Below are 9,878 nucleotides of genomic sequence, written 5' to 3' on the forward strand. Positions count from 1 at the left end.
GGTGCAGGGCATTAATGTGACAAAGACTTGGTCAGTATGAGGTGGAAGAAATTTTATTGGAAGAGGGGACTTGTGGGAGGCATAGGTGCTGGGCGCTGGGCCAACGTGGCACAGGCCATGCTCAAGGCACCTTCTCGGGTGTGGTGCCCACCAATGAAGCCACTGGCATGGACAAAGATGCAGCCAGGAATTCCACTGACCTGGTCCAGAGCCTCATCCCGAAGACCTCGCCATGACTCTGGAAGGGGCAGCCTACAAATGAGCAGAAAGGAAGTTGGTGGGAGCAGAGGGAGGCCTTGAGGAATAGAGAGAGGAGGAGTAGAGCAGAGGCCAAAGTCAGAGGCCTCCTCTGATAGGGAGGCAATAGGCTTGAAGGTCTGCAGGGTGATTCCCCCAGGACTTTACCTGCTCTGGAATGAATGGAGCTCCTTGGGCACACACTGTACCCGCCACTGTCCAGCCTGGTCAGTGTAGATAACAAAGGTGATGGTCACTGGGGGTGATAGCCCAGATTCCAGGTGATAGAGGTGCTCTTTCCAGGGGCATCCACCTTTTGCCAGTTCTATTATCTCCCCACTTGGGTCCACCTGAAAGGGAAGTGGGGCATGGCTGGAAGGTTCCAGGTGGAAGCAGCCACCAGCCAGTAGTCACTAACCCCTGAGCCACCTCCCAGGCCTGTACCTGGAATCGCTGGGCCAGGGCCTCTTCTACCAAGGCCCGGGCTGGCAGCCAGCTGTGCTGGTAGAAGTCTAGTCTCTGCAGAAACTCCTCTCGAACCAGATCCATTGCGCGCTTGAACCGAGCCTGGGAATCATGGGAACCATGGTGCTGGTCTGAACTTTTGACTTTGCTAGGGTTTGATGGGTCAACCACTCTCATTTCCTCCCCTGAGGTCTTACATGCTTTATTCTCTTCCCCTGGGGCCCTCCTTACCTCTGTGTCTTGGTTGGGCTGGTTCCAGGTGGGATTAAGCCGGGCAACCCGTGCACTCAGTGTAGTGGTCACTGCATATCGAGGTTCTCCCTCCTCCCACTGGGAGATCCCATTGTCTACTGCATCCACCTCCTCCACAAAGTTCTCATACATCTAAGGCAGCAGCAAGAGAAATGCTCCTGAGCATACCTATGACTCGCATGATAGTTTTACAGGTTTCAAAGTTATGTGCATACACTCTTCAGTTTTCTCAATGCAGCATCCCAGTGAGGATCTCCCAGCTGGGTGAGGAAAGGAGTAACGGGTGTCCAGCAGCTTGCTTAAGGTCAGAGAGCTAACAGTGCCAGGGCTGGAGACTGGATCACGTGTTTTCTAATCCAGCGCTCATTCAACTACCATACAAAGTCCTAGCTGGGGCCAGCATGTGTGGGAAGGGGGCTGCTGACTTCTGAACAAAGGTCTCAAGTTCCATGAGGGGCCCTGTGGCTGAGAAGGATAAATCTCCACCAGGGCTGAGTAGGCTACTCAATGACCTGTTAAATGAGGTCCAGGAGGGTCTGGCCAAGCGCATGAGTCAGGTGGGAGAGAGTGGGTGCGGGACTAGACATCAAATGCTGAGGTGTGGTCCCACAGAAATCCACAACTTGCCACATGGCATCAGCAGTTGCTGCATCTCCTGAGCCTAAAGAAATGGTAGGACAATGCCTCAAGAGTTTGGGGCAGAAACCACATGGGAGCAGTGTTTAATGCAATACTGCTCTACAAGATAGACTTAAATATCAACACACCTGTGGTATGTAGAAAAAGTGCTACTCTCAGAGCCAAAAAAGAAACTCCGACCTGATAATCAGTTAAAACTCAGGTGTAATTTAGTTTAATTGCTTAGAACCCCCTCAGCAGTAAAAGGGAAAACTAACCCAAGCAGTCTACAACCTTATTATTCCAAAGTCTCCAATTTAACTATTCACATTTCTTTACTTTTTTTGGAGTCGTACTAATGCTGTGTCATAGGGGCAAAAGACAAGTAAGCCGAGAGAGAGAGAGAAGTGAACAGTCTGTCTGCAAAAAACCAGCTGACTGAATCTGAAGTTTGACTTGTGAACTTCACAGTAGAATCTAGTAGGTGTCCTCAGAATCACTGATCTGACATTCATGCCAGGGCCGTTAGCTCTGTTCCTTCTCCAGCAGCAGGAATCTGCTGAACTGCTGTCAGGGGAGGCTGGTGGAATCTGAAGACCCTTCCCAACTGAGCTTCCCAACTCATGTGCCTCTGGTGAAACATAGTGGTGCCTAGAATATGCTCCTCTCCCCTTTCAAGGCAGCCAGAACCTCTGAGCCTTAAGCTTCCAAACATAAGCAGCCTCCTCTATTACCAAGTTATTGAGCAGTCATTTTTTATTTGTGTCAGCTCAAGAGAGACTGGGAAACACTCCTTTATGGTTTTCAAAACCCTTTCCCATGTTACCTCACTTACGTTTCACCACCCCAGGATGGAGGTAGATTAACCATCCCCTTGTAAGAAGATGAGCTTAACTAAGGGAGATGGTAGTGGGCTAGCTATAGGTCAGGAACTCTGATCTGAGGCCTAGTCCTAAGTTTATATAAGCGCCACTCCCACTTGGCCTGGTGGAGGTGCATATGTGGGGCATCTGTGCTCTCAGGTCCCCACCTTGTCATAGAGAGTGCCCACCATGCTGTCCTCTTCACTAGTGCCCAGCAACTGGGCCAGCAGCTTGTGCCCGAAGTGCAGATAGATGAGTCCCGCACTGCTCAGCTTGGTCTGCCAGGGCTTCCCAGGGGACAGGGAGCTCATGGTCTCTGTGAAAGACCTGAGGAGCACAGGGAGGCAGAACTGAGGCAGAGCTTCCCCAGTTAACCCATAGTGCAGGGGTGTCAAACTCATTTTCACTGGGGTCCATATCAGCCTCATGGTTGCCTTCAAAGGGCCGAATTTTAGGGCTCTATAAATGTAACTACTCCTTAACTGTTAATGAGTTGAAATTACACCCAGCCCTTTGAAGGCAACCGCCCCCGGTGAAAACGAGTTTGACACCCCTGCCATAGTGTGTGTGTGCATGTGTAGGAGGAAGTGGAGGTAGGGAGGCTGGGAAATACTGCAGGAGTTGGAAGGAGAGAGCCCAGCTGGAGAGGCGCTGGCTTTTCCTCAGGGGTCACATAGATCTCAGTTTGGAGTCTCCATGCGTGCATTCAACAATGGTTAACTCAATGCTTACTACGTGCCAGACTTTGTAATTAGACATTGGGCATAAAAAAAAACCCAAGACCGTGTCCCTGTCTTCAAGTTCATCTACTGAAAGCACACAAACAAAGAAACAACCAAGCAAATGCTCTAGCTAAGTTATAAACAAGGAAGGGGGTGAGACAGGGGTAGGGATTCAGGAAAAGAGCCTTCAAATCATACCTGAAAGATGAATTACTGGGTGTTCATCAGACAAAAGGAGAAGGAGAAATGGCATTCCAGGTAGAGGAACAACATGTACAATGGAACTGCAAGAAAGGCAGCTTAGGTGTGAGTGCCCCCCCCCCCCCAAAAAAAAAGTAGAAGGGTAAGCAGGGGTCAGATCATGGTAGGCCTTGTGTGCTATACTTTGGAGTTTGGACGTTGATTTGTATGTAATGGGAGCCACTGAGAGATTTTAAGTAGAGAGGTGCATGTTAGAAAGAGTATTATCGTGTCAGCATGGAGAATAGATGCAAGGAGATTATCTGCATTGGTCTGGGTAAGTGAGGAAGGCAGGGATTTGAATAGCAGTGAGACAGAATAGAAAGAAGGTGTGACAGTTGTCAGGGAAGTGGAAACCATAGCTGTAATTTGTAAATACCAATCAGAATCACCTCGGGAGCTCATTTCTTGTTTTGATTTTTATTATTAAATGTTTTTAATTCAATTATTGGGGTGACACTAGTTAATAAAATTATGTAGGTTTCAGGGGTACAATTCTACAACATCAACTGTATGCTATATTGTGTTTATTATTAAATATTAAATACAAAAACTTTTAATATACATAGGATATAAAGACTAATAATGATAACCCCCAGATAAGTTTCAGAAAGAATCAAAACTAAATAAACTGTGAATGGAAACAGATATATATGCTAAACTATACACTAGGGTATGATGAACACAAAACTGTTTACTTCCGCAGGAGGTTGGGGATGGGATAGGGTTGGGGAAGAAGCACACAGGTACAGATTCAAAGGTAATGGTAATGTTCAAGTTCTTAGGCTGGGGAATTAGTTCATGGGTGTTCATTTTATGTTTTATATTCTAGAAACATTAAATACATTCTTTTATGTGTCAAATACTGCATAATTTTTTAAATGCATGTCAAATCATTAGGGAAAAGGAAGTAGTCAACAATGTCAAAGTGCCACAAAGAGGTGAGGTACTCAGCCAGGAACCTGAGCTTGCTGTTGAAGTCACTGGTGCCCTATTCATGGGCATTTCCAGTGGAGAGACTGGGCGAGAACCAACTGAGTGAATGAATGAATGAATGACAGAAAGAAAGAAATGAATAAAAAGGAATGGGGAGCCAGAGTCAGCTCTTCTTTTGAAGAGTGGCTGAGAAGTAACAGTTGTAAATACTGGGAGGTTCCCTCCCAACAGCATTTATAAATAGGTACACTTAAACAGAAGAGGGACAAAAATACTTGGAGACTTAAAACAAACATAAAACACTTCATAATACCTCAGAGAAAATCACTTTAAAAGTATGGTGTAAAGAAGGAGGATTTTGTATCTATTTGTTTTCAAGATGAGAGATGCCTAAGTAGAGTTTTAAGCTGTTGGTAAGAAGCAGAAACATTGGTGGGAAGTCCAAGAGAAGAAAGTAATAGATTGGAAAGGAAAGAAAAAGAAGGAAACAGTGTTTGCTGCACTGGAAAGAGGGAGCAAAAGATGTTTAAGCGTGGGAAAGAGGATGTGCTCGTAGGGAACGCTAAATTTCCTTTGAAAAGTAAGAGGTAGGGTCACTCACTGAGGGAGTTTGATGAGGTAGGGCCTGCGGGGAGGGGAAAGGATTGGAGTGGTACTGTAGATAGGGGCTACCCTTGGCAAAGACAGGGTTCCCAAGGGAAGAGAGTAAACGGAGAGGACCACACACATCTGAACTGCTACCACAACTACAATCACGTAGGCCCAAAGAATGAAGTGGAGCAGCAAGGACACATGAATGGATTAACCCCAGCTGGGGCATTAATTGGGGTGATTAACAGTGCTAATGGGAGAAAAGTCTGAGTCAGAGAAGGTGAGCTGGGAGGGGACTGAGGACTGACTGGAGCCAAAGGAGGCCTGCGCAGGTTCGAGGGCTCAGGGCTGTCCGAGCCCAGGCAGAGTGTAGAGCAGGTGGGGAGGGCTGGGAGGATGAAGGCTGTAGCCCACAGCACTCGGGAGTTTGCGTTCCAGGATGAGGCAGTGCCTTTGCTGACAGACCACCGCAGTGGATGGCTGAGTTAGAGCACTGAGGGAAGCTGAAGAAAAGGTATCTGGGAACCCACCTCTGGTGATGGTCAAATCGCTGCCTCTGAGGGTCGTACTCGCCTCCGACGTCCACCACGATGTCGCAAGAAGCCAGTTTTTCGGGGTCCCGGGTCCGCACAATCTCTGCATCCTGCAGGGGGGTCACCGAAGGTGAGAGTCGCGCGGGAACGGGGATTAATGTACGGGGATGGTAGGAGAGGTACGGTGGCCGCGGGAGCTACCACAGGGGCCCGGTGAGGGCGCACGAGCAGCCTCAGGCGGATCGTACCCGGTACTCAGGCAGGAGGCGTAGCAATGCGCATGCCAGGGCCTCGTCGCAGTGGAAGGTGCCGTTGTGAGTCCCGATCCGGGGCGGTGCCATGAGGTTGCTGCGGGGTCTTTTCGGAGGCTGGTCAGACTCCAAGCTGAACAGACGGTGCCGGACACAGACGAGTGGCCGCGCCAACAGCAGAGGTAGACCTCTCAGGAAGCGACGGCCCATGCAGCTTCTCCCGCGCGAGGGCGGGGTAGGGGGTGGGGGGCACCGACCCGGAAAAGGAAGTGCTCGCGCAGCCCCACTTCCGCTTGTCAGATTTCCCGTGGCAGGTCCCCGCCGGAGGGGCACACCAAGCAGCAAAGGCAACCCTCCCCGCTCCTCCAGAAGTTCAGATGGAGACTCCCAAGATAAGTACTGCGCCAGGCTCGGGGGCGGGGCACACTCTCTCGAACTCCGCCCTCCCATCTCTTCACCAGCCCCTTACCTAAGGCAAGAAAAGACCAACATTCTGCCCACCTGGAACATTTATTGGCATTACACACAAAACCTTTCTCTTCCCCACCACAAAGTCCCAGGCCCTGAGGTACGGCCCCTCTGCCCGATTTCTGAAACAAGGTCTTAGGCCTTGGCAGCCTGAGTTGCTCCCAGGGCTGTGAGCTGCTGAATCTTCTGGCTCATCATCTCCATGACAGCTGTGGGGGGGAAAGAGTCAGACCCTAGTCAGGAGCTAAAGGGAAGAACCCAGAGTTTAGGATGAGGAACAGAGATGTTTAAGGACGGGCAGACAACCAACTACAATTAATAAAACTTTTAACACAGTGATCCACTGTTGGGGACACACACTAACACAAATTTATAATTTACAATGTTTCACTAAATATGACAATAACTGATATATAAAGATGAACAAAATACAGTATTAAATGAGTCAGACATAACCAAAAGTTGTAATGTGGAAAAGATTCCTGCCTTTAGAACAGTGGTTCTCGATCTTGACTGTGTAACGCAGGGGTGTCAAACTCATTTTCACTGGGGACCACATCAGCCTTGCCCAGGGCCTTCAAAGGACCGAATGTAATTTCAACTCCTTAACAGTTAAGGAGTAGTTACATTTATACAGTCCTAAAGTTATTTTGGCCCTTTGAAGGCAAACGCAAGGCTGACGTGGTCCCCAGTGAAAATGAGTTTGACACCCCTGGTGTAACAGAATCACCTGGGGAGTTTAAAAAAACAACACTGAATCCTGGAATCCTTGCCCACCCCCATCCCCACCACTACCCAGCTTGAATTAGTTTGGAGTGCGTCCAGGCTTTCTTTTCAAACTCCCTCAGTGATTCTAATGTGTAGCCAAGGTTGCAATTGCTAGTACTTAGGGGTATATTTCTTTGGTGTTCATTTACATGTATTTTTTCCCCCATTCCACCCCACTAAGAACAGAGATGTGAATTCCTTCCTCTAAATTTCTCAAGCACCCAACTCAAGAATCTACACGTAGTGGGTATGTAATACACAGAATCTACAGAATAACACATCAAGACACTAACGAGAAAGACATAGTTTTAATCCAAAAAGGAGACACCCTCATGGTTCACACTGCAATCCATGTTATCATCGAGGTAGAAAGGGTAAAGAGGTGCCCCAGGTGAAGCTTACCCTGTTTCATGGCATGCTTCTCCTGCAGGGCTGGCTGGATTTTCTCCATTTGCTTGGTAAGGAAGTCAATTTTCCTTTTGAAGAAGTCCTTGGCATCCTCAGCTGTCTAAAAGGTCAGAGGTGATGAAGGGGCTAAGTGGAGACCCCATTCTACCTCTAAATCTTCCCCTAAACTTCCTTTCATTGCTCTGAGGGGAATCTACATGGCTCCTTCCACTCACCTTCTCTACATAGTAGCCAGTTCCCACATCGATGAGCACGTGTTCCACATCATGTAGCTTCCCAGGGACATACATCTGTGAAGCAAGGGTTAAGGGAAAACTAGCCCAGCATGAGTCATGATTCCTTGTCAGCCAACCTGCTTGGCTTCCTAAGGCTTTCTTTTCTAAAAAGCTAGTCACAGGGACTGAATAATCTGGAAGCCTTAGAATTACCGTATTTTTCGGACCATAAGACCTAGGTTTTAGGGGAAAATAGGAAAAAAATTTTTGAAGCAAAAAAATGTGGTAAAATAATAACATAGATAACATAATATTTCGTCATGTAAATGTGAGCTACATTCTGACTATAAGACACACCCCCATTTCCCTCCCAAATGGGGGTGCGCCTTATAGTCTGAAAAATGTGGTATACCTGTAAAGTCCAAGTGTGGAGAGATGAAGTTGGTTCCTTATGGAGAAAATGACATACACTGAAACACTCTCTTGTCCTGATCCCACTTCAAGCAGGCAGTTAGTCCCTCCCAAATGACTAGACACAGTATTTTCCTACTGCTGTAGAGTGGGAAAAAATGAAAAGCCAGCCTCACTTCCCCTCAACACCCTTAAACTTGAACTAGCTAACTCCTGATGGATTTAAGGTTTGTTATTTAGCCAATCCCTACTACACTACTATTTCTGGGTTCCTCTTTTAGCCTGTCAGCTCTCAGACTAGTTTAAAGGTACCCTATTGTCGTAACTTGACCATTCAAGTAAAACACTGAACAGGTAGGCACAATCCAAGTTTCTTAGTAACAACAGTTTAGGACTAAGAGCCACAATTAAACTGAAACTGAGAATTAATACACAGAGCCAACCCATTTGTTTCTGTGTCCTATTATATTGCTTATGTCTTTTAAGTTATTAGTAAAAGTATAAGTCATCAGTTTAAAAATGGGAAATAATCACACTTCTATTATACATACTCTTTGGTTTTCACAAGGCAATAGCTAGATGTTGGCCTCAGGATACAGATAGGAGAGTTACGCAGTGTGTACAGTTAGAGCTCTTAGAAAGTCATGGGGGCACTTTGGAGTCATCAAAACTACCCCACACTTTTTATTGCGGGGGAGGCATGAGGGAGAAAAGGATAGTTTCTGTGGAAAGGATACAGAACTCGTCAACGGGACAAGTAATTCTTTCCCTGTGAAAGCAATTTAGACAAACATCTAGGGAAGGTTGGCAGCTCCAACATTAAGACGTTAATGAGAGTTCCAACACGGCACAGCGCAGACAGTATGAAAAGATGGGAAACGGGCAAGAGGAGCTATGTCCTGTACATTTCAATTCTAGGTAGGCAACATGTAAAATGCTCACAAAACGGTACAGAATATGTAATGGATTGTTCCTCGTCTCAGATAAGGAAAACTGGTTTAGTTTAGGAGGCGGGACGAGAAGCCGGCTCACCACATCCCCCAGGCTGCCTTCGCGCGCCTACCCCATACCCTCATTGCTCTTGTTCAGCACGTTCAGGCAGTCCTTGGCTTCCACATACTTCGTTTGTACCACCTTGAGCTGGGCAATGGACGTAGACAAAAACTCCACTTCCTACAGAGTTCAGGAAAGAGTATCAGTGTGGGGCTGGGGAGAAGGGTGCATTGCCGGAGAGGGGGCGGGGGATTTGCAGGGGAAGGGAAGCCTCCTACAGTGGGAAGGAATAGGGGCCGAGGGCGTACGCATGGGCAAGAGCGATATGAGGCCGGAAGGGAGTGTCTCTGGGGCCCGTCCCCACCTGGTCCAGCTGGTTCTTGAGCATTTCCAGCTGCGGCAGATTCAGCTCGGTGATGTTGACCGACTGCGCCATGTTGGGAAAGAGGGCTAAGAAGGCGGAAGCCGGCCCTGCGAGCTACGCTCTAGCCGTCCTCTGCGCGCATCTCTATGGCTGCGCCCAAAGGCCTCGCTGCACCAGACATCTCTATGACCCGGGGTCTTGGAGGTCTCTGAGACTCGCCTCTAGTTAAAGACAGCGGCGCTTGCTTTTTCAAAAAACATCCCAAGTCTATCGTAGTAAAGTAGCGAACAGGACTCCTGCCTTCAAGGAATTTAAAAATCTTAAAAGTACTCAGGCTATAACCACAACACTGCAAAGCAACGAAGGCTACTCCCCGTGGGTGGTATAAACCTAGCGACAGATAAGCAAGGAGGCTTGTGAAGTTCTCTGGTCAGGGGAAGTAGCATCGGGAAAGTGGTGCTTTGAGCAAATGAAGCAGAGGAGAGGCTGGCGGTGGAGAGGACAATAAGGAGGCCCGTTATCAACCCACAAGCACAGCACAAG

General features: G+C 47.9%; 2 protein-coding genes across 3 annotated transcripts; both read right to left on the minus strand.

The window, feature by feature from the left end:
* Positions 1-37: 37 nt before the first annotated feature.
* MYG1 (MYG1 exonuclease) lies at positions 38-6,160 on the minus strand. The gene is made up of 7 exons (XM_024575723.4): positions 5,706-6,160; positions 5,455-5,567; positions 2,603-2,762; positions 934-1,086; positions 682-804; positions 406-587; positions 38-252 (listed from the first exon to the last, which is right to left on the minus strand). The coding sequence occupies exons 1-7, from the start codon at positions 6,156-6,158 to the stop codon at positions 54-56; spliced, it is 1,383 nt and encodes a 460-aa protein (XP_024431491.3). The 5' UTR covers positions 6,159-6,160; the 3' UTR covers positions 38-53.
* Positions 6,161-6,199: 39 nt separating this feature from the next.
* On the minus strand, positions 6,200-9,479 carry PFDN5 (prefoldin subunit 5). Of its 2 annotated transcripts, none has more exons than XM_053921455.1 (6): positions 9,336-9,479; positions 9,049-9,151; positions 8,698-8,747; positions 7,568-7,642; positions 7,347-7,452; positions 6,200-6,385 (listed from the first exon to the last, which is right to left on the minus strand). In XM_053921455.1, the coding sequence occupies exons 1-6, from the start codon at positions 9,405-9,407 to the stop codon at positions 6,312-6,314; spliced, it is 480 nt and encodes a 159-aa protein (XP_053777430.1). In that variant the 5' UTR covers positions 9,408-9,479; the 3' UTR covers positions 6,200-6,311. The 2 variants fall into 2 exon arrangements, with proteins under 2 accessions (XP_053777430.1, XP_024431492.2); XM_024575724.3 differs by having other exon boundaries at positions 8,716-8,747; positions 9,336-9,438.
* Between the last annotated feature and the right edge of the window lie 399 nt (positions 9,480-9,878).

The sequence above is a fragment of the Desmodus rotundus genome, chromosome 3 (genome assembly GCF_022682495.2).
Source record: "Desmodus rotundus isolate HL8 chromosome 3, HLdesRot8A.1, whole genome shotgun sequence".
Classification (NCBI taxonomy): domain Eukaryota; kingdom Metazoa; phylum Chordata; class Mammalia; order Chiroptera; family Phyllostomidae; genus Desmodus; species Desmodus rotundus.

Coding starts and splice junctions, on each gene's coding strand:
- PFDN5 (XM_053921455.1), bottom strand. CDS start 9,407: ATGGCGCAGTCGGTCAACATCACCGAGCTGAATCTGCCGCAGCTGGAA. Junction 7,453..7,567: donor CTGGCTACTATGTAGAGAAG/GTGAGTGGAAGG, acceptor CTGACCTTTTAG/ACAGCTGAGGATGCCAAGGA. Junction 6,386..7,346: donor GAAGCATGCCATGAAACAGG/GTAAGCTTCACC, acceptor TCCCCCCCACAG/CTGTCATGGAGATGATGAGC.
- MYG1 (XM_024575723.4), bottom strand. CDS start 6,158: ATGGGAGGGCGGAGTTCGAGAGAGTGTGCCCCGCCCCCGAGCCTGGCG. Junction 5,568..5,705: donor GCCTCCTGCCTGAGTACCGG/GTACGATCCGCC, acceptor ACCCCCCTGCAG/GATGCAGAGATTGTGCGGAC. Junction 2,763..5,454: donor CGATTTGACCATCACCAGAG/GTGGGTTCCCAG, acceptor TGTGCTCCTCAG/GTCTTTCACAGAGACCATGA.